The sequence below is a fragment of the Elephantulus edwardii genome, unplaced genomic scaffold, assembly GCF_000299155.1.
Source record: "Elephantulus edwardii isolate Elephantulus edwardi_28Jun2011 unplaced genomic scaffold, EleEdw1.0 scaffold00075, whole genome shotgun sequence".
In the NCBI taxonomy this organism is placed as follows: Eukaryota; Metazoa; Chordata; class Mammalia; order Macroscelidea; family Macroscelididae; genus Elephantulus; species Elephantulus edwardii.
The window spans coordinates 569259-591568 of NW_006399825.1; the positions used below are offsets into that span (position 1 = coordinate 569259).

Consider the following 22310-nt stretch of genomic DNA (forward strand, 5'->3'; position numbering starts at 1 on the left):
TTAAAAAAGAAAAGAATGTCAGTCTAGAGACTTAGGTGCACCTGATCCAGGCCATGGTCTTCACAATTACTTGCTATGCATGAGATAGCCAGACAATGACCAAGGGTTAAAAACTGATGCCTTTGAGTTGTAGTATTCAATAAGAGTTTTGAACATACCATAGACCATCAAGAAAACTAGCAGGTCTGTCCTGGAGAGGGTAAAACAAACCTGCTCCTTGGAGGCAAGGATTTTGAGACTCCACCCCACATACTTTGGGCATGTAGGCAGGAGTGACTGGGTTTATGAGAAGGATATCATGCTTGGAAGGGTTGAGGCACAGCACAGGAGAGGAATATCCCAGATGAGATAGATTGACATAATAACTGGGCTAATGAGCGGAGGTATTTCAGAGGCGGTGAAAATGGCTCAGGATAGAGCAAGGTTCAGAGCTATTGTGCATAGGGTTGCTACTCAACACATAACAACAACACAATTAATATCTCTTTGCAATGCCAGAGAGTTCTGATGACATAGTCCTCAGGTTATATTAGTGCTGCTAACCCAAAGCCCACACTACTCTGGAGGTTTGGATGTGTTTATCTAGTTCCACAGGAAAGATACACAAGCTCTGTTCATTATTTAGTCTTAGAAACTCAGTGGAGGATCAGCCCTGAGTAGATTCCAACTCATTGGCAATGAGTTTTTTGAATTAACCATTCTAGTCTGACAAACATAGGTAACAATTTATGTGATGTTTTTATTGCTTTCAAATCTAAAGTCCTATATTTGCATCTTCCTCATTCTTACTGTTTACAGTTGCCATGATTCTTAAAAGTTTTAAATTCAGTGCACTGACTTTCAAAGAATTGGCCTTGTTAGAATAGACACATAGTACATACCATATGACAGTCTTGATGTTATTTTTTTAGTGTGCATGCTAAATTTCATAAACTTCTATAACTTAGTAAATGGAGTTAGTAAATATTTAGCAATTCACTCTGGAAATAAACAAAATTTTGCAGAATTTGCCAAAGACCATGAAATAAACTTATAAATTATACTAATGTGGCCAATTCCAGGTGATGAACACAATTGAGAATTTAACAGTCCTCTCTTATGAGTCAATCTGAGTTCCAGCACATCATTTTTTCTTAGGTGAAAGTCATTGTGGAAGAAGAAACCATATGAATCATTGAGGGGGAGAATTCGGGCTATGCCTCAGAATAGTTAATCCTACTACAACTTAAAATTTAAAAGGTTGGCAACAATTTAGGCATTGTTCTGCCTTAATTTTTACTATTTTACAATTTCTCTGCTGTTAAATTCTAAAAGTGAGCTGTCAACAACTCATGTCAACTCTTTCTCTGTTATTCAATCACTCTTCAGACCGACTACTCTTGCTTCTCCACTAGCCCCCTTGCACTTGTCTTTGAAACTAGATTATGACAGAAATTTCTCTGATAATATTAAGTACCACGAATGTTTTCACTTTTTGGGGGGTATTTAAGCAATTTCTTTTTCTATACAATTCCATAGAAAATAACCCCCCTCTTATTACTTAGATAGAAACGTCTTCTGATTTCCTTTTTCTCAACCTCATTTCTCTCCTTGAGAATATTTAAATTGTCCTGTATATTTATTCCATTTGGTGAAGCTCGTGTGTGTAATTTCTTTTTATGTTATGGTTATGTTTTGGGGCGGGTGTTTTAAGGTATTTTTAATGAATTGTTAGCATAGAATCCCATCATACATTCTCTGCCTTTATTTCTGTTACCAACACAATATTTTCCAAGCAAAAATCTTTGTTTCCAAGCTTTGTATTCTGATTACAAATTATTAATAAATTACCTTGATTGCATACTTGATCAACTTGAGGTTGTAGATGCTAGTTACTACTTACCCAAAACATTTTCAGTTATCTTTTGCTCCTTAATGGTTAATTTGGCTGACATCATTTCTTCCTTTGTTTTAGGAGTTTGTGAAGACACTGAAAATTTTCTGCCTCTGTCTGTTTTTTTCAGACTTTTGGGAAGGAAAAAGAATGGTATAGATGAAACAAAAGCGAATATTCCAGCCACAAGGAAACCAAGCCACCAAGCACCAACCCAACGAGAATCCTTAGGAGTTATTCGGATACTGCCTGTAATAAAGAATTAGAAAAAAAGAGCCAGTTAAAAGAATTACTTTGAAATGCAACAAAATATGAAAATTATAGGAATTATTGTTCTACTTTATAGGTGAACGATAGTACATTCTATTTCACGAGTTCTAAAACACTATACTTTATCATCTCTAGCATCAAAATGACACCTTATAATTGCTATTATCTAGAAATCTTTCATGACACTGTTCTCAACAGCTAAACAAATATGAGATCAAGAAAATGCTAGCATTGACATTTTTGTCAACCTGCAAGAAATTCTCAGAATCAATAATCAAATTTATTTTTCTTTTTCTGAAACTGCATTTCTAACTTTCTTAATAACACGGAAGATAGTGTTGCAGAAAAATATAGATGATAAAATTGGGTTTAAAAGTGGCCCAGGTAACCTCTAATCTATTGCCTATATTCCGTACAATTAGAATCACACAATATTTGGCCTTTTGTTATTGGTATATTTCACTCGGCATAGTTTCCAAGGGTCACCATTCTCTTTATAATATCACAGATTCAAGCTCATTGTCTTCAAGTCAGAAATGATTCAAAGCTTACTCTCTAGAGAGGTTTCATAGGCTGTACTACTCATAGGAAATTTCCTGCATTTCTCTTGTGGAATAGCTAGAAGGGCATCTTTTGGTTAGCAGTGCAATTCCCTATAGACAAGCTACTAAAGCGTTCATATCGTACACTATAGAGTTTCATTCCTTTCATGTGGAATACTTTGGGAATGTTAGGAGGGGCCACTTCTTGGAAAAGGTCATCATAATGAGAAAAGTGGAGGGTCAAAGAGAGGACACTCGAGCATAGCAGAGGTCATGAGGATGGTGCAGGACAGGGCAAGGTTCAGAATCCTACATAGGATAGTTATAAGTGGTAGTCGACTCACAGTGACTTAACAACAACACAACAACGATATTCCACTACTGATATAGATTACATTTCATTTACTAATTTAAAGGGCAAAAAAAAAGGTGGAAGGGAGAACCTAATTAATAATGGACCCAGACTTTCTATCAGAAGTGATGAAAAGTTTGGGGAATAGATGTGGTGATGGTTGCATAAAATTGTAAAATAGAATTTCATGCCACAGTGGATTTACACATCATGAAAGTCACAGCTTGTATGTTAGACATACTTTAACATAATTAAATTAAAAAAATAATACAGGGACACTTTAGCCATTTTATTTCAACTATTTTTCCTTTTAATGCATGCATAACAATGATACATAATTTAAGCAAATATAAGTGCATTTCCACCAATAAATAGAAAATAAACATTCTAAAGAGTAAAATAGCACATGCATGTAAATACATACATGTACATCACAGGGGCATGAAGAACACTTTAACTGATACATTAGTATTTGGAGAGGGTTCTGGTGGTCTGTGGGTAGGGGGTTGTGTTGTCACCAAAAGGTGATGTCTCTCTGGTTGTTCAAATCCTCCAGTGGCTCTTGGAAGAAAGGCAATCTTATTCAATGTTATTTGTAGCCTCTCAAAAACTACTGGATGGTCAGCTATGAGTTGGTTGAGATTCACTGGCAATGAATTTGAGTTAGTTACTCTTTGGAAAAGCCTGAGAGCATAGCAGGTCATGTTTTGGATTGCTGACAGGTTAGCAGTTTTAATCTATCTCCAGTCCTTCAGGAGAAAGATGAAACAGTAAGATTTACAACTTTGAAAATGCAAATCCAATGCAAGTTTACCACGAAGTGCAACTGATTCCATGGCAATGGGTTGGTCTTATAAAATCATTACTCTGATCGAAAGGGAAACTCATTAATATGAGAAAATGTTAGCTTGGTTTTAAGTGATCACAAATAAATTTGCAGGTCAATTTATATAATTGGATAGTGAATAAAGATGATAGAAGAATTGATGCTTTTCAATTGTGGTTCTGGAGAAGAGTATTAAATAGTCCATGTGCTGCCAAGAGAGTAAACAAATAAGTCTTGAATAAAGTACAATGAGGGTCCTTCTTAGAAGGAAGCGTGGTGAAACTTTGACTCACACACTTAAAGCATGTTGTTAGGAGGTGCCAGTACTGAGAAAAAGGCATTATAGTCAGAAAAGTAGAGGGTCAGTGAAAGTGGAAAAGACCTTCTATGAGATGGCTTTACACAATATATTCTCATGTAAATCAATTAGCCTCAATCCTGAGAAGACTTGAAAGCCAAATATATATAGATATGTTATTGTTATTAGGCGCCTTCCAGTAAACATGATTCACAGTAACCATATGAGTGGTGGATCTGTACCCTGCCCTACCCTGTGCCCTCTCTGCCACACAATGAGTCTATTGTACCAATCCACCTCATGGAAGGTCTTTTCCCTCTTTCCCTCTAAGGAGGATACAAAGGGAGCTCTGGTAGCCTAGTGGCAAGAAGCTGTGCTGCAATATGGCAAACACATGGTTCAAGGACGCCAGCTTCTCCATGGAAGAAGGATGGGTAATCTCCTGCTGTGCGGTTCACTGCCTCTGAAAACTCATCAGAGGGTCAGCTATTGGTCAGTTCCAACTCTACAGTACACAACAATAACAGCATTGTCATATAAGAAACCCTGGTGGCATAGTATGTAGTGTATTGCGACTGGTAACTGAAAGGTTAACTGTGTGAGTCATAACAAATTATAGATAAGATTTCAAACAAGGAGGATTTCAGAACAATTAATTTTGCTAACATAGAATCTATAAATAGACCAAGAAGGAGTCATTTGAATAAGCCAAGGGGATACTGCATAGTTTAAAATCAGGACAAGTGTCTGTCAAGGTTATATTTTTTCAACACATTACTCAGTCTGTATACTGAGAAAATAACCTGAGAAACTGTACTATATGAAAAGAATTTGGTATAATGATTGGTAGAAATTCATCAACAACCTATATGCAGATGGTACAGTCTTGCTTGTAAAACAGCAACAAAAGACGTGAAACACTCACTGATAAAGCTCAAAGACTATAGGCTTAAGTGTGGATTAGAACTCAATACAATAAAGCAAATATTCTCACAAATGTACCAATAAACAGCATCATAATAAATGGGGGGGGGGAAAGATTGAAATTGTCAAGTACTTCATTTACTTGGTCCAAAATCATTGCCCATTGAATCAGCAGTAAAGAAATCAATGTCATTTAATTGGACAAATCAGATACCAAGAGCTTCTTAAAATTGATCATGAACAGAGATATGACTTTAGGAATAAGGTGCACTTGACTGAAGCCATGGTATTTTAAATCACCTCACATGCATGTGAAAGTTGTATGATGAATAAGGAATATCAAAGAATTGTGGTGTTGGTGAAGAATACTGTATATACCACAGATTGCTTAAAAAAATCTGTTTTGGTATAAATGAATCCAGAATGATTCTTACAAGTCAGGATGGTCAGACATTATCTACATTCTTTGAGTGTGTTATCAGGCGTGTGTAGTCCCTTGAAAAGACACACTTGACAAGGTCAACAAAAAAGAGGACAACTCTGTCCCACTAGAATTTCAAAATCATCTCAGGAACAGGTTTGAGGCCTTGAGCACCAATGAGCGTAGACCAAATGAGCTCTGGGAGGATATCAAGAAAATCATCCACGAAGAATGCAAAGGACCATTACAAAGGCTGAAGAACAAGAAGAGACCAATATGGATGTCAGATGAGACTCTGAATATTGCATTAGAGTGCTGAGAAGCCAAAGCTAAAGGAAGAAATAAATAAATCAAAGAGCTGAATAGAAAATTTCAAAAGGCAGGTCGGAACGACAAAGCAAGATACTATAATGAAATGTGCAGAGAGCTGGAGTAAAAAAATCAAAAGGGCCAGACTCGCTCAGCATTTCTTAAGCTGAAGGAGTTGAAAAACAAATTCAAGTCATGGGTGGCAATACTTAAGGATAGCTTGGGTAGAATGTTGAATGATCCAGGATGTATGAAAAGAAGATGGAAGGAGTACACAGAGTCACCATATCAGAAGGAATTGGCTGACACAGAGGAACTTCATGAAATAACATATGAGCAAGAACCTATGGTGATGAAAGAGGAAGTTTAAGTTGCTATGAAGGAATTGGCAAAAAACAAGGCTCCAGGAATTGACTGCATACCAATTGATTTATTTCAACAAACAGGCGCTGCCCTGGATGTGCTCACTAAGTTGTGCCAGGAAATCTGGAGGACAACCAGCTGGCCAACTGACTGGAAGAGATCGATATTTGTTCCCATTTCAAAGAAAGGTGACCGAACAGAGTGTGGAAATTATCAAACAATATCATTGATATCACGTGCAAGCAAGATTCTGCTGAAAATTATCCAAAAACGTTTGAATCAATATGTCAACAGAGAACTGCCAGATGTGCAGGCTAGATTTAGAAGCGGTCATGGTATTAGAGATATTATAGTTAATGCTAGATGGATCTTGGCAGAAAGCAGAGAATACCAGAAGATTTTGTATCTGCGCTTCATTGACTATGCAAAGGCTTTTGACTGTGTGGATCACAACAAGCTATGGCTCACTCTGAGAAGAATGGAAATCCCAGAACATTTGATTGTGCTAATGCAAACCCTATACTCGGACAAATAGGCAGTCGTCAGAATACAGCAGGGAGACACTGGATGGTTCAAAATCAAGAAAGGGGCCTGTCAGGGATGTATTTTGTCTCCATACCTTTTCAATCTGTATGCAGAACAAATCATCCGAGATTCTGGGCTCTATGAAGAGGAATGTGGCATCAGGATTGGTGGAAGAATGGTCAACAACTTGCGTTATGCAGATGACACAACCCTGCTCCCTGAAACTGAGGAGGACCTGAAGCCCTTGCTGCAGAAGGTCAAGGACTGCAGTCTTCAATATGGATTGAAGCTCAATATCAAGAAAACAAAGATTCTCACCACTGGGCCAATTGGCAGCATGAGTATGGATGGTGAAGAGATTGAGATAGTTAACAGTTTTAGTTTGCTTGCCTCCACAGTCAACACTCTTGGTAAAGGCAGCCAAGAAATCAGGAAATTAATTGCATTGGGAAAATCAGCTGTGAGGGACCTCCGAAAAGTACTGAAGAGCAGCAATGCCAGTCTGGAGACTAAGGAGAGCCTGATCCAGGCTATAGTCTTCACAATTATGTGCTATGCATTGGAGAGTTGGACAGTGAATAGGGATGATATAGAAGGAGAATTGATGCCTTTGAGCTGTGGTGCTGGAAATGAGTGATGAATATATCATGGACTGCTAAGAGAACAAAAAGGTTTGTCCTGGAGAGGGTGAAGCCAGAATGTTCCCTGGAGTTAAGGATTCTGAAGCTTCGTCTGACATACATTGGGCATGTTGCGGGGAGGGACTGGTCCTTGGAGAGGGACATCATGTTTGGGAGAGTGGAGGGATGGCGCAGGAGAGGAAGACCCTTGGTGAGATGGATCGATTCTATGAGGGAATGAATGTGTTTGAGACAGCGATGTTGGCACAGGATAGAACGGCATTTAGGGCTCTTGTACATTGGGTTGCTATGAGTTGCAAACGACTCGATGACACATAACAACAACAAGAACAACAACAACAACAACAACAACAACAACTCAGCTTTCAGTGGGATAAATTGGCACAGTGGGGAGGTGCGGGGTGGGGGGGTTGTGTACCAGTGAGGGAGTTTTTCTTTTGCTTTTCAAGGAGAGGAGCAAATGGGAGGGGGAGGGGGGAAGGGTTTGTGCGGGGAGAAGGGTGCAACAATGAATGAATGGAATCCCAAAATCTCTGTAGATGTTCATTGAAATGAAAAATTAAAAAAAAAGAAATCTAAAAAAAAAAAAGAATGTGTTTAAGCAAAACAGAACCTTATTTATGATTTTCCAAGTTACATTTAGTGCTATTTTATCCTATTCTAATTGACATTAACGTAGAATCATAATGCATGGAAATACAAGGTTCCAAAACATTTTTCTTAGTTCATACAGTGTCTTAAAAAATTTGACTGTGTGGATCATAACAAATTATAATTTATATTGAGAAGAATGGTAATCCCAGAACACTCAATACCTTGCTTGCCAGAAGCAAGGGTAACATGAAGCACTTGCTGCAGAAGATTAAAGACTATAGCCTTCAATATGAGTTATATCTCAACGTCTAAAAGACAGAAATTTTTACCACTGGACCAATAGGCAACATCATAATAGATGGAGAAAGGAATGAAACAGTCAGCAACTTTATCTTACTTGGATCCACAATCAACAGCCTTGGTACCAGTAGTCAAGAGGTCAGCAGACGTATTGCACTGGGAATGTCTGCAGTAAGGGACCTTTCCAGATTATTGAGGAACACTGATATCAGTTTGAAGACTAAGATGTTCCTGATTCAGGCCATGGTCTTTTCAATCATTTGCAATGCTGTTTAGAACTGGATAATGAATAAAGATGACAGAAGACAAAACCAGGCCTTTGAGCTCTGGTGTTGGAAAAGAGTACTGAATAACCCATGAAGTGCCAAAATAACAAATAAATATGTCTTGGATAAAATGCAGCCAGGGTGTTCCTCAGAGGCAAAGATGACAAAGCTTTACCTCACATACTTTGGATATGTTGTTAGGAGAGGCTATTTTTTTTGGAGAGGGATGTCATTCTTGAAAATGTGGAGGGTCAGCAAAAGAGAAGAAGACCCTTAGCCAGATGGATTGACCCAATGGCTACAGCAATGGGCTCAAGGGTGTCAGAGGTGATGAGGATGGCACCTCCGATTAGTAACTAGATGAGAGTGGTAGTAGTAGTAGCAGAAGCAACAGAAACAGTGGGGAGTAAGAGAATGATTTGAGTTGTAGTTGACTTGGGACTGCTATTCGCAGAGTCAAGGACCTTCATCAACTTTGTTGGAAGACTGGAGGGAAGACTCAATAAGACTTAGCTTTTTAACCCTGACCTAAGGCCATAAGACTGAAAGTCAGATGGCTTGCTATCACACTTGAGAAGCTATCTTGATTAAGGAATTGTATACTATTGCTAACCTGAATTGTAACCAGTTAGCTTTCCTAATAAACCTCATAACTGTCACTATCCTGTGAGTTCTGTGTGGTCATTGCAACAGATCATCAAATGTATTAATAGAGCAGTGAGAATCCTGGGAGGGATGATTGGCATAGGAATTGTTAAAAGTATTTGGAAGAATATAGGGATGTCTCTGAACTCACAGAATTAGATTTTGTGTTGTAGGTGTTACTGATAGGGGCTGTTCACCTTTTTGGAGTTAGTAGAGGTCCGCCACCACCATCTTAATGTAGTCAGCTTTTTTCTGACAGTGAGCATTCTGCTACTGTACCACCAGTACCTTTCCTGCTCTAATTTGTATATTTAAAATAGGAGATAATAACATTTCATCAGGTACTTTTTTACATTTATATTAGCAAATGCTTTCAAGATTGAGGCCACTTTTGACATGCTACGTTGGGGATAAATATTTTAATTTTGTTGGCATGATTTATTGAAGTGCTGATGAAAGAGGAGCTTAGATTTGCTCACTCACAAATAGTAACCACTTATTATATGTTAAGATACAAATGAACCTGTCCTGTTTTAAAAGAGATGACAGATAAATTCACAAGTATTCGTGATTCATTGTGATGATATCTGCAATCAATTCATATACCTGGTGTCCAATAAGACCAGAAAAAAAGAACTCAGTGCTATTGAGTTTATTCCGACTTTTGTTGTTGTTATGTACCATTAAGACTGATTGACTCATAGGTTGACCCTCCAGTGGGTTTTCAGAGGCAGTAAATCACAAAGGAGCATATTAACCATCAGTCCTGCATGGAGAGGCAAGTAGATCAAAACCATGTGCTTTGCAGCTCCTTACCCTTAGGCCACCAGAGCTTCCTTCCTGACCTTCAGCAACCGTACAGTTAGTTAGGCATTGCTAGCACACCACCTGGTTGTCGTTGTTAGTTGCCTTTCAATTGATTCTGACTCAAGGAACTCTATGTGTATAGAAACATTTTGCTTCACATTCACTCATTGTCATCAAGTCAGAACTAACTCAGAGCCTACTAAACTTCAGTTTCCAAGGTTGTAAATTACATAGGAAGAAATTTCCCGTCTTTCTCCTATTGAGTCACTAGTGTATTACACCATTAGTGGCGTATAGCTTTCCGGTTAGCAGCAAAATCCCGTAAAGACTAAGATGCCACAGCTGCTGTAGGAAGGAAGGAGGGTCTAAATTAAGGCAGTTTCCACAATATGACATCTATTTCTTCTATGTTATAAGAAGGAAAGGATATGATTGGTAGTGCTAGAATCAGAGAAAATGACCAAAACTAAAGTGAACAATGGATATTCTACAACTACTCCTGTCATAGGTCAACCAAGCAACCACAGGAGACATTAGCAAAGAACTCTATAACATGTGCTGTGCAGCATACAAATGAATTGTAATTGCAAAAAGAGAATGTACTTGGCCAAGTGGTCAGTATTGGATAAGGGCATTTTCAGTTTAGTTGTTTCAGATCAAAGAGTAAGATATGTTTTTTAAAAATCTCTTCATTTTACAATTTGTTGTAAAAGCATGGTATGGATAGATAGAAATTGAAATTATGTATCTTTCCAAGTAATTAATACATCTCTTTTCTATTTATTTGAAACTCTGGCAGCCTAGTGGTAAGAAACTGCCCTGCCACCTCAAAGGCACAAGGCTCAGAACTACCAGGTGCTCTGCAGAAGGATGGGCAGTAATTGTCCCCTGACCCCCGTGCTATTTACTACTTCTGAAAAGCTGCTGGAGGATCATCTCTGAGTCAATTCTGACTGTAGAACACACAACAAACACAGTCTGCTTTGATATCTGAAGAAATAGTAAGCAAAGGATTATAGGAAAAGTGATTTCAATTATTTGGAAAAATTATATCATGGACTTGAAACACACAATGATGTTACCTTGTTCTGTTATACTTACTTAGATCTACATATCCAATGTCCACGTATATTGTAGCCAAGAAAGAAGACAGAAGAAAGCCAGACATTGGACCAAGCATTGCTATTGCATTCAAACTTCCTAAAACATATTATAAATGGATCTTATTATATGCCAAGAATATTCTTTTTTAAAAATTAATTTTAACGAATGTTTACAGAGATTTTGGATTTCAATGCATTCATTGTTGCACTTTTCTCCCTGCCCCCCCCGCCCCCAGTTCTTTACTCTTAGAAAAGTAAAAGAAAAATTCTTTCATTGGTATACAATCCCCCCCCAGTATACTTCACTATGCAACCTCCATTATGGACTCTTGTCATAACCGTAATAACCGATCATATATTGCTTTTAAACTGTTCTCTCCCTCATCTGTTTCAATGCAGTATGCATAATATATCCAATTTTTTTTCCCTTTACATTACCTACATAAAAAGAAGAATGTCCTTCTTTAGCAAAATCATCAATGTAAGAAATTCCCAAGGGTACAATTGGGGTTTCCCCAATTCCACGAAGCATATTGCCCATTAAGACATAAATCCAGAGGGATGACCCAGATTCCTTTACACACCCTGTGAAAACAAAAGAATATTTAAATTCAGATGTCAGTTTTAGCCTTTCTACTAGGAAATCAATTACTTTATCTCCTCATTTCATTTATTTGGATTTCTCCTCATTATTCCAATGTTAAGAATAGTTCATGTTCACTTTAAAAATTTGAAAAAACAGAAAAAAATCACAAAAGGAAGCAACAAAAATAATTTATAATTCAATAAAACATAGAGAGCTATTTTAAATTTTTCTTTGTAGAGAGCTATTTCTAATGTTTGCTATATGCATAGTTTTGGTTCACATAAAAACATGTATTCATGTTTATTAGTATAATAAAAATTAGACAATTCCCAAAATCTCTGTAGATGTTCACTGAAATGAAAAATAAACAACCTAAATTAAAAAAAAAGAAGTGGAAACTAAGTTGATAATTATTTTTATAATGATATCAATCTTCTAGTAATTTATGCAAGTTGTATTGCAATGGAATCTAAACTTTTTGTAAATAAATTCTGCCTGGTTTTTATTTGAACATTGCTGGTTATACTATCTTTGTTGGTTGTTTAACAAGGATTCTTTACTAATTTATATTTTAAATTGTAAATAAAAAACAGTCTAGTCTACAGCAACAACAACAAAAAATTATACAATTGAAATGAAAATTTTCTTTTAATGTTAACATTACATAACAATTTTAGGCTATTAGATATATTATTTTAATGATTCCATGATATAATGCTGCATAAAAATTGTATAATTTATTTACTGAATTATCTTTTTAAATTATATTTTTCTTTTATATTCTGTTAATTAGCTATATTGTTATTAAAATTATAAAGAAATCCTGTGAGCATTTCCTTTTGTTTTCTTAAAATGGAAAAAAAGTAAAATTGAGTTACTAGAGTGTACATATTTTTATTCTTTAATATTTGAGAAATATTAGCCTCCAAAAAAAGAGTTACAAATTATACTCTCAGCAAAAAACATCTTTTCCTTTCATCTCATAGCATTTGTTTTTGTTGTTGTTGTTGTTATTGTTGAATCAGATCTAACTGGCACAAGAGATTTCCCCTCCTTCTGAAGCAGAGCATCTGGTGGATTCAAACAGGGCCCTTTTGGGATTGCAGTGTAGGCTCTTGCCACTAGGCCACCACAACTCACTTATATAATTTTAAATATTTTCTCATATGTTAAAAATGTTTAATTAATGCTGTAATTTGCAATTATAATTTTTATTTTATTATCTGGAAAATCCTTATTTGATTTTATAATTTTCATTTTAATTAAGAATAAATCTTCAATTATTCTTTTCATTATGGCACTTTATCTTTATTTTAAATTGATATAGTCTGTGCCAATTTTCATATGAAAATTTCCTTTTTCTGTTTTCTTTTAAAAGCTATTTAGACATATACTAAGAGTGATCTTTTTTATTATTATTATTAATTTCAATGAACATCAACAGAGATTTTGGAAGTCCATTCATTCATTGTTGCACTTCAGTGATCTTCTACTGTAGGTGAGATGCAAATTTTTTTTTTCAATTTGCTTTTAAAGTTAGTATTGCTGCTTTTACAACAATTTTCTTTACAATATAATTAAACTTATAATGGTAATTCTTACCATTTTCCACTATTCCAGAGGATGTTCTATTGAATTGACTATTTGAACAAGTTGGCACGCTTGATGTTGAATTCAATGGTAGGTTAAAATTGTTTTCTTTAGAATATCTATAACTGAAGAATATTGTAAGATTTAATATTTTGTTTGTTTACTTAATATTTTTACCTATTCAAGAAATAAAGAAGAAATATAATTTCTTTATACTATTGCCTTCTCCTAATAACCAGAACACTCTTCACCATTTTCCAGCCTGTGTTTCAGGAGTGGTAGTGGGTGACAGTGAAGTGGGAGAGGCCACCAAGAAAGGCCATTTGATACTTCTCAGGCAAAATAATAATAAAGTTTCATTTATTTGGATAGTGCTAATACTCTCGTGAAAAGATAAAATGTCTTGTTTTTCTTGTTACTGTTATGGGCCATCGAGTCACCTGTGACTCATAGAGACCCTAGGTACAACAGCCCTAAGCCCTGCACTGTCCTGTGCCAATCGCACGGTCTCCAATACACCTACCCCCATTATCCCAGTCACTGAAACAATCCACCTCATGGAGGGTCTTCCTCTCCTGCAATGTCCCTCCTCCCTTCCAACCATGACATCCTTCTCCAAGGATTGGTTCCTCCTTGCAACATGTCCAAAGTATGTTAGATGGAGCTTCAGAATCCTTGCCTCCAAGGAGCAGCCCACTTTAACCCTCTCCAGGACAAACCTGTTTGTTTTATTAGTAGTCCATGGTATATTCAATACTCTTCTCCAGCATCACAGCTCAAAGGCATCAATTAATTCTCTTTCTATAATCCCTAGTCATTGTCCAACTTTCTGATGGGTAGAGATGCAACTTGTCTTTACAGTTTGTTTTTTTAAAATATTAACTGTACCTATCTATCCCTTTGATTGCATCTTAATATTTGTGATAATTTAAAATTAAATTAATACATTTGGGAGTTGTTGTTGTTGTTAGGTGTCATCAAGTAATAGACAACAATGGCAACCCTATGAACGGAACACCTGAGCACTGTTCATAGAGTTTCCGGAGGCAAGCCGTTTCAGAAGTGGATGCCACTCTTGCTTTCAAGCTTGTTTTAATTGAGAAGCTCCACCAAACACTGTGCACCATGGGTAACCATTATCACCTTTGGCACATCAGTGTCACAGTGTTTAGCATCACAGTAACCATGAGTTACCTCTGTACAGCAATGCACAGACAGAAGCATGTTTCACCAAAAACCAATTTTAACCAGGCCTGAGGGCCACAGATTAAAATCACCCACCTTGGGCTTGGTAGCATAACTTTCTGTCCACTAGGCCACTATGTTGTCATTGTTATTGTTGTTAGGTGCTGTCGAGTTGTAGACTCATAGTATTTTCCAATCAACCCATATATCAACCAATATATCTATATATTTTTTAAACAACATGGAATTTAAAAAAAAACCCATAATTTATAGCCTTAAGATATTTCATACTCTTGCAGAAAAACAATATATATTTTATATAATTATACTGAACAAGACGTGAAGTGCTTGTTGCAGAAGGTTAAGGACTGCAGCCTCCAATATGGATTGAGGCTCGATATCAAGAAGATAAAGATTCTCACCACTGGGAGAATTGGCAGCATCAGGATAGATGGTGAAGAGATTTAGATTATTAACAGCTTTAGCTTGGATCCACAGTTAACACTTTTGGCACCAGCAGTCAGGAAATTAAAAGATGTATTGTGATGGGAAAGTCTGCTGTTAGGGACTTCTCCAGAGTACTGAAGAGCAATGGTGTCACTCTAGAGAAGAAGGTCCCCTGATACAGGCCATGGTCTTTGTAATCACTTACTATGTGTCAGAGAACTGGACAACGACTAGGGTGGATAGAAGGAAAATTGATGCCTTTGAACTGTGATGCTGGAGAAGAGTATTGAATACATCATGAACTACTAAGAAAATGAACAGGTTTGTCCTGGAGAGGGTTAAAGTGGGCTGCTTATTGGAGGCAAGGATTCTGAACATACATCTGACATACATTGGGCATATTGCAAGAAGGAACCAATCTTTGGAGAAGGATGTTATGCTTGGGAGGGTGGAGGGACTTCACAGGAGAGGAAGACCTTCTATAAGGTGGATTGTTTCAGTGACTGGGATAATGGGGCTAGGTGTATTGGAGACAGTAAAGATTGGCACAGGACTGAGCAGAGTTTAGGGCTTTTGTACATAGGGTCGCTATGAGTCACAAATGACTCAACGGCACATAACAACAACAACAACACCATAAAAGGTATAGTAATATCAAAAGACAAAATTGTGACAATTTTTAAAAAAATCAGCTTTGCTTGAAAGTGGAGATGTGTGAATTAAAAGATATTTTGCAAAGAAAATGACATATGAGATGAATCTTAAGAACTCAATAGAAGCATACATGTACAAAGTAGAAACAAATACTCAAGGCTGCCAAAAAAATACAACATGCAAAGATATGGCACATTTGTTATTTTTACCATAGAGTCAGAATTGACTCAGAGCTGACCCTCCACTGGGTTTTCAATGAGTAAATCACAGGGGAAGATTGCCCATCTCTTTCCTGTAGAGCAGCTGGTGGATTAGAAACATATGCCTTTGAGTTAGTAGTGTAGCTCCTTACCACTAGGCCAGTAAAGGTCCTTATGGTACATTTACTGTTGTTGTATTTAGGTGACTTCAAGTCGAATATGACCTATAGCAACCCTAAAAACAACAGACTTTGGCCAACAAGCACATGAAGAAATGGTCAAAATCCCTAGCTCTAAGAGAGATGCAAATTAAAACAACTATGAGATATCATCTCACCCCAGTCAGAATAGCAAAATTTAACAGAACAGCAAGCAACAAATGCTGGTGAGGTTGTGGAGAAACTGGAGGTGGGAGTGTAAAATGGTGCAACCACTGTGGAAGGTGGTATGGAATTTACTCAAAAAGTTGCAAATAGAGATACCATTCGACCAATTCCACTACTGGGAATATACACCAAAGAGACCATAACTGACATCCAAGCAGATATATGCACACCCATGTTTATCTTGGCTTTGTTCACAATAGCAAGGAGTTGGAAACAACCCAGGTACCCATCAACAAATGAATGGATAGAGAAGCTGTGGTATATTCACACAATGGACTACTATGTTGCGTTGAAAAACAAGGAACTCATGCAATATTACTCAAAATGGGTGACCCTGGAGGACATTATGCTGAGTGAAATATCTCAGTCACAAAAGGACAAATACTGCATAGTGCCACTGTTGTAGAATGGGACTGACATCAGGGCTGGGGTAAAACGGAGAAAAACTGGATAAATTATGCATACTGCATTGAAAGGGTCAAGGACTGCAGCCTTCAGTATGGACTGAGGCTCAATGTCAAGAAGACAAAGATTCTCGCCACTGGACCAATTGGCAGCGTCAGGATGGATGACGAAGAGATTGAGAGTGTTCACAGCTTCAGTTTGCTCGGCTCCACAGTCAACACTCTTGGCACCAGCAGTCAGGAAATCAAAAAGCATGTCGCGATGGGAAAGTCTGCTGTTAGGGACCTCTCTAAGGTACTCAGGAGCAACAGTGTCTCTCTGGAGACTACGGTGCGCCTGATACAGGTCATGGTACTTGCAATCGCTTGTTGTGCATCAGAGAGTTGGACAATGACTAGGGAGGACAGAAGAAGAGTGGATGCTTTTGAGCTGTGGTGCTGGAGAAGGGTACTGAATGTACCATGGACTGCCAAGAAAACAAACAGATTCATCTTGGAGAGGATTAAACCAAGCTACTCCTTGGAGGCAAGGATTCTGGGGTTTCGTCTGACATACTTTGGGCATGTTGCCAGGAGGGACGGGTCCTTGGAGAGGGACATCATGCTTGGGAGGGTGGAGGGACAGCGCAGGCGGGGAAGACCCTCTATGAGATGGATTGATTCAGTGACTGGGGTAATCGGGATGGGTGTGTCAGAGGCAGTGCGGTTGGCCCAGGATAGAGCAGGGTTTAGGGCTGTTGTGCATAGGGTCGCTATGAGTCGAAAACGACTCGACGGCACATAACAACAACAAACAAGCATTGAAACAGATGAGGGAGAGAATAATTTAAAAGTGATATGTGATAGGGTATTATGGTTATCACAAGAGTCCAGAATTAAGGTTGTATAGTGGAGTGTACTCAGAGCGGTGGGAGGGACACAGGGAGATTGTATACCAAAGAAGGAATTTTTCTTTTGCTTTTCAAAAAGAGGAGCGAACTGGGGCGGGGGTGGGAAGGTGGGGAGTAGGGCTGGACAGGGAGAAAAGTGCAACAATGACTGAATGGAAATCCAAATCTCTGTAAATGTTCATTAAAATTAATAAAATAAGATTTAAAAAAATCCAACAGACTTGAATCCTGTTCTATCCTGTGCCGTCCTTGTCAACTCTGACACACTTGAGCTTATTACTGCAGTCACTGTTTGTCCATCCCGTTGAATGTCTTCTTCTCTTTAACTGACCCTCCAGCTTTTTAATCATGATGTCTATTTGGAGACCTGCAAATAGTTTGGTAAGATTAGAGTGTGTGGAGTAACAGAAGATAAAGATGGAACCAAATCAGTGAGTGAGCTGCATGAGTAAAGAGGTTAGATTCTAACTCATAAACAAGTAGTTTTCAGCATTTTGACAGTTACCAACACTAAGAAATATGTTTGTTTTATAATATAATCACCATATGAATACAACAGACAAGCATTTACAAATATATATACAAGCAAAAGTTCCACAGCACTATTTTTACCCCTGCATGAACTTCTATATCATTCTATATCATTCTATATCATTTTATTCTACTTTTCCATATGAGCCAGCTATTCCATTGCTTGGAATATACCCTGAGAAACTGAGAACTGAAGCACAAATAGAGACTTGTACCCCAATGCTCAGAGCAGCATTATTCACCATTGGAAGAACAACCTAGATAGCCAACCACAAATGAATGGATTGAAAAGTTGTGGTACATTTGCACAATGGAATACTACACAGCATGAAAGAGCAATGACTTTATAAATTACTACCTAACTTGGGAGTGACTGGAGAGCATTATGCTGAGTGAACTAACTCATAATTTGTCCATAAGAATAAATACTGTATAAAATTATTATTGTAAAATGAGTATGAGGATCCATAGGGGGGAGGGTAGAAGCAGAGGGTTGAGGAAGGGTGGGTGGGGATGTCAATCATAGGGTCACACAATTCGATGTGTGTATAAGGAATGAAGGAAATGAGAAAGATCTTGTGTGTATTCGAACTTGGTAAGTAAATCAGTATAAAAAACAATAAATTTTGAGACCAATCATCTGGAGTGAGTTACTGGCTCACTACTTGTTCATGATCTGAACTTTGGAAAATGCTGCTTCAGAAATTTGAGTTTTAGTCAGAAGCAAAATCATTAGCTTTGTGTTTTAACATGAAGACTTTTTTGTAGACTGTGATCTTGTTTTAAAGTAAGGTTTCCTCTGTTGTGTTAGTAAAATTATACTTAGTAGGGTGTATTCTAAATCCCATAATGTATGATTCTAGCAACATCAGATTACATACAAGTGAAGAAGAGGAAGACAGGGAACGGAGGTGAATATAAGCATTACTGGTAGCTGTTAAAGTTCTGAGCCAGAGCAAACTCCATACAACTTACAGTTTCCTGAAAAAAATACTGGAAGATCAGATGTGTGTCAGGTCCAACGTCATGGCAGAAGTTCACACTGAACTTCACACTTCACAGTGTGAGACTAGAAGCTGAGATAGACAAAGGACTTCCTCCTAGAATGAGGTACCAAACACAAATTTCTAGCCTCTTGAAATGTGAGAACTTCTATTTTCCTTTATAGCCACTCACTTGTATACTTGCATTATGACAGAAGTAGGTATCTAAGACACTTACTATCCCATGAAGAAATGTGGTAAAGCCGTCAAAATACTTCCAATTCCCATAACTATGCAACCAATTCCAATCAGCCTTGGTCTGTGTAGCCTGGATCCGAAATAACTTACAAATACAATAAAAAGCAAATTTCCTGCAATGAAAAAGAAATATTTTAATAGAATCATTTTAGCAAATACTGAGTCCCATGAAATAGCAACCCCCAGTATAAATGAAAATATAGCACTTTCCCTCAAAGATCATGTATTAATAATTTAATTGAAAGCTTGACAGTCACATACATTAAAGCAATGATTGAATTGTAATATTCGTAAGTAAGGTAGACATTTGTTATGTCCCATTGAGTTGGAACCAACCCATCAGGTAAGCTCTTATGTACAAAATAAATTACTTAAAATGGTAAGCAATATTGTCATTGTTAAGTACAGTTAAGTTAGAACCGACTCATAACTGACTACTCAGTGGGTTTTCAGAGACATGAAATCATATGAAAGAAAAGTACCCATCTTTCTTCTTTGGAGCATCTGGTGGATTTGAACCATGTGCCTTTTAGTTGCCAACACAACTCCTTACCACTAAGTCCCTACAGCTCCCTAGTCACTGATATTGTAAGGCAATATTAGTAAAGTGAATTTTATTAGGGAAGTGAGAGTTGGCTGGATTTAATTAGAGAGAACCATCAAGAAATTTTCCAGGCCTGGGAGAAAGTTAATCATGACTTTATCTAATAATTCATTTCTAACATTTATTAAATGCCTATGATGTACATGCTATGGTATTAGGAGTCAGAAATAAAACAAATTTTATAAGCCATGACATTGGTCTTCAAGGAACTTAGATACTCATTTTAACAATAGATAAATTAATAGAGTTACTGTTAAAACACAGAAAGGAAATTTAAATAGGAATTGCATGAAACTTCCTAGAGAGAGAATTTGAGACTTAATGCTGCACATATAGTAGCTTTGGTGGTATATTGGATAGTATGTTGTGTTACAAACCAAGAGGTTCATGGTTTGAATCTATCATTTTTTCCGAAGGAGAAAGTTGTGACAGTCTGCCTCCTTAAAGATGTACAGCCTTGAGAACCCTACGGGGCAATTCTATTTTGTCTGATACAGTTGCTATGAGTTACAATTGTCTCAGCATCAATGAGCTTGATTTTGATATTACTGACAAAACACAGATAAAATGAAGACCATAGAGCCAGAGTAGTCTTCCCAGTTCTAAGTGAAAAAATAAAAATAAATAAAAATTTAACCTCAACTTTAAACCAAATTAGATAGATGAAACCAAAAGAAATCTAACGTAAGTTGCTCCCAAGTAGTTCATTTCTACTCAAACCACTGGAATCACAAACCTCTTCCAACAATTTCTCCTCAAACTTCACTTACTGGAAAAAGGGATAATAAAGCTGACATATATGAATGTGTACGCAATGAACTTAGGCTCATTAGGGTTTTTCAACTTGATACTGACTTTTGGCTACTCTGACTATAGTTTAGTTCTTTGTTGCAGAATAGGGGTATATGTGATATCCTGTCGGTTGTTTCAGCCTACTGGCTTGCACCTATTAAATTCTAGTAGCACTTTCTTTTCTCCATTTTATGATAATAAAAAATATCTTCCCACACAAGGTGACTGACCCTCTATCAAGTTTCCAACCCCGTAAATCTTTAATATAGGAGACTATCCACATTTATTCTGCAGAATTGTTGGTTGACTTGTACTGCTGACCTTTTATTTAACATCTTAAAAAGCAACAAATGACATATCACTGCTGAGAACCAGATGTAGAGAATTTGTAAACAGGTTTAGAGTTTTGCCAGTGTGCTTCGTAAATGATAATCAAAGTGGAAATGAAAATTACCAATTTCAAAGCTTCCATCAATTAAGCCAGCAACAGAAGAAGATATATCGAATCTCCTTTCTATCTGAGTAATGGAGGTTTTCATAATGCTTCCAGCTAGAGTTTTCGCAATAAAACTGAATGATAGGGCTATGAAGAATACCTAGGGGGGGAAAAGGAAGAAAAAAACAAAGCAAAACCAAAACTTTTAAAAAAGATTCATTAAAGAGTTTTGTTATTATTGTTAGGTGTCACAGACTTAACTATGACTCATAGTGACCTTATGAACAATATTTCTGAAAAGTACCTTTTGATCTCATGTAGTTATTCTAAGGAGTGCATAGTTCCTTGCTGTCACTCTTCACTTTGTAAACCTGTCTTTTGACTAGAAGTTGAACTATGCTGGTGAGTTCATTTACAAGCTTTTTAAAGGGCATCTAAAAACTATGGTCCCAGGAATTGAAAAAAATCTCTGTCAGACCAGTAACCCTGGTCTACCTAGTTACAAGTCCAAAGTATAAAAGACAAAGCTTCATTATCCTTATCTCTAAGGAGCACTCTGGGTGCACCCTTTCCAGGACATATTTGTTTGCTCTTTTGGCAGTCCATGAGGTATCAGCAATGATATTCCTCATATGGTGGCCTCTTCTAAAACCAGATTCTATTACTAGTAGTTCTCTGTTCAATGTACTGTTCTAGCCACTTTTGAATGATCGTCAACATTTTGCTTAATAACATAATAATGATATCGTTAAATCATTTCCATATTGTGTTGGATCATCTTTTTATATAATGAAAAATGAAAGAATGGAAATACAAACTCAAGCCTCAAGTTTCAATACTGAAAGAAGCTATGGCCACAACCTTGAATGATCCAGAAAACATTAAAAGAAGATAGAAGGAATACACAGAATCACTGTACCAAAAAGAATTGATTGACATGGAAAAAATTCAGGAAGTACCATATGAACAAGAGTCAATGGTGATAAAAGATGAAGTTCAAGCAGCACTGAAGGCATTGGTAGAAAATAAGGTTCCAGGAATTGATGGATTCCCAAATGACACGTATGAACTAACAGATGCAGCCTTGGATGTGCTCACCGGTTTATGCCAGGAAATTTAGAGGATAGCTACCTGGCTGACTGACTGGTAGAGATACATATTTGTCCCCATTCCCAAAAAGGTGCTTCAACAGAAAATGGAAACTATCAAACGTAAGCACGTTGTTGTTGTTATGTGCCGTCGAGTCGTCTGCAACTGATAGCAACCCCATGTACAACAGCCCTAAACCCTGCTCTATCCTGTGCC

At 37.2% G+C, this 22310-nt stretch overlaps 1 protein-coding gene across 1 annotated transcript in view; it reads right to left on the reverse strand.

Annotated features, from left to right (window-relative positions):
- SLCO1B1 (solute carrier organic anion transporter family, member 1B1) overlaps positions 1-22310 on the reverse strand; it is a 97672-nt gene that overhangs the window by 38955 nt on the left and 36407 nt on the right. The window contains exons 2-7 of the mRNA XM_006889134.1: positions 21024-21165; positions 19154-19286; positions 13248-13360; positions 11498-11644; positions 11058-11156; positions 1883-2122 (exon numbers count right to left, since the gene is read on the reverse strand). Coding sequence (XP_006889196.1) covers positions 1883-2122; positions 11058-11156; positions 11498-11644; positions 13248-13360; positions 19154-19286; positions 21024-21165 — 874 coding nt within the window. The remainder of the gene's footprint in view (positions 1-1882; positions 2123-11057; positions 11157-11497; positions 11645-13247; positions 13361-19153; positions 19287-21023; positions 21166-22310) is intronic.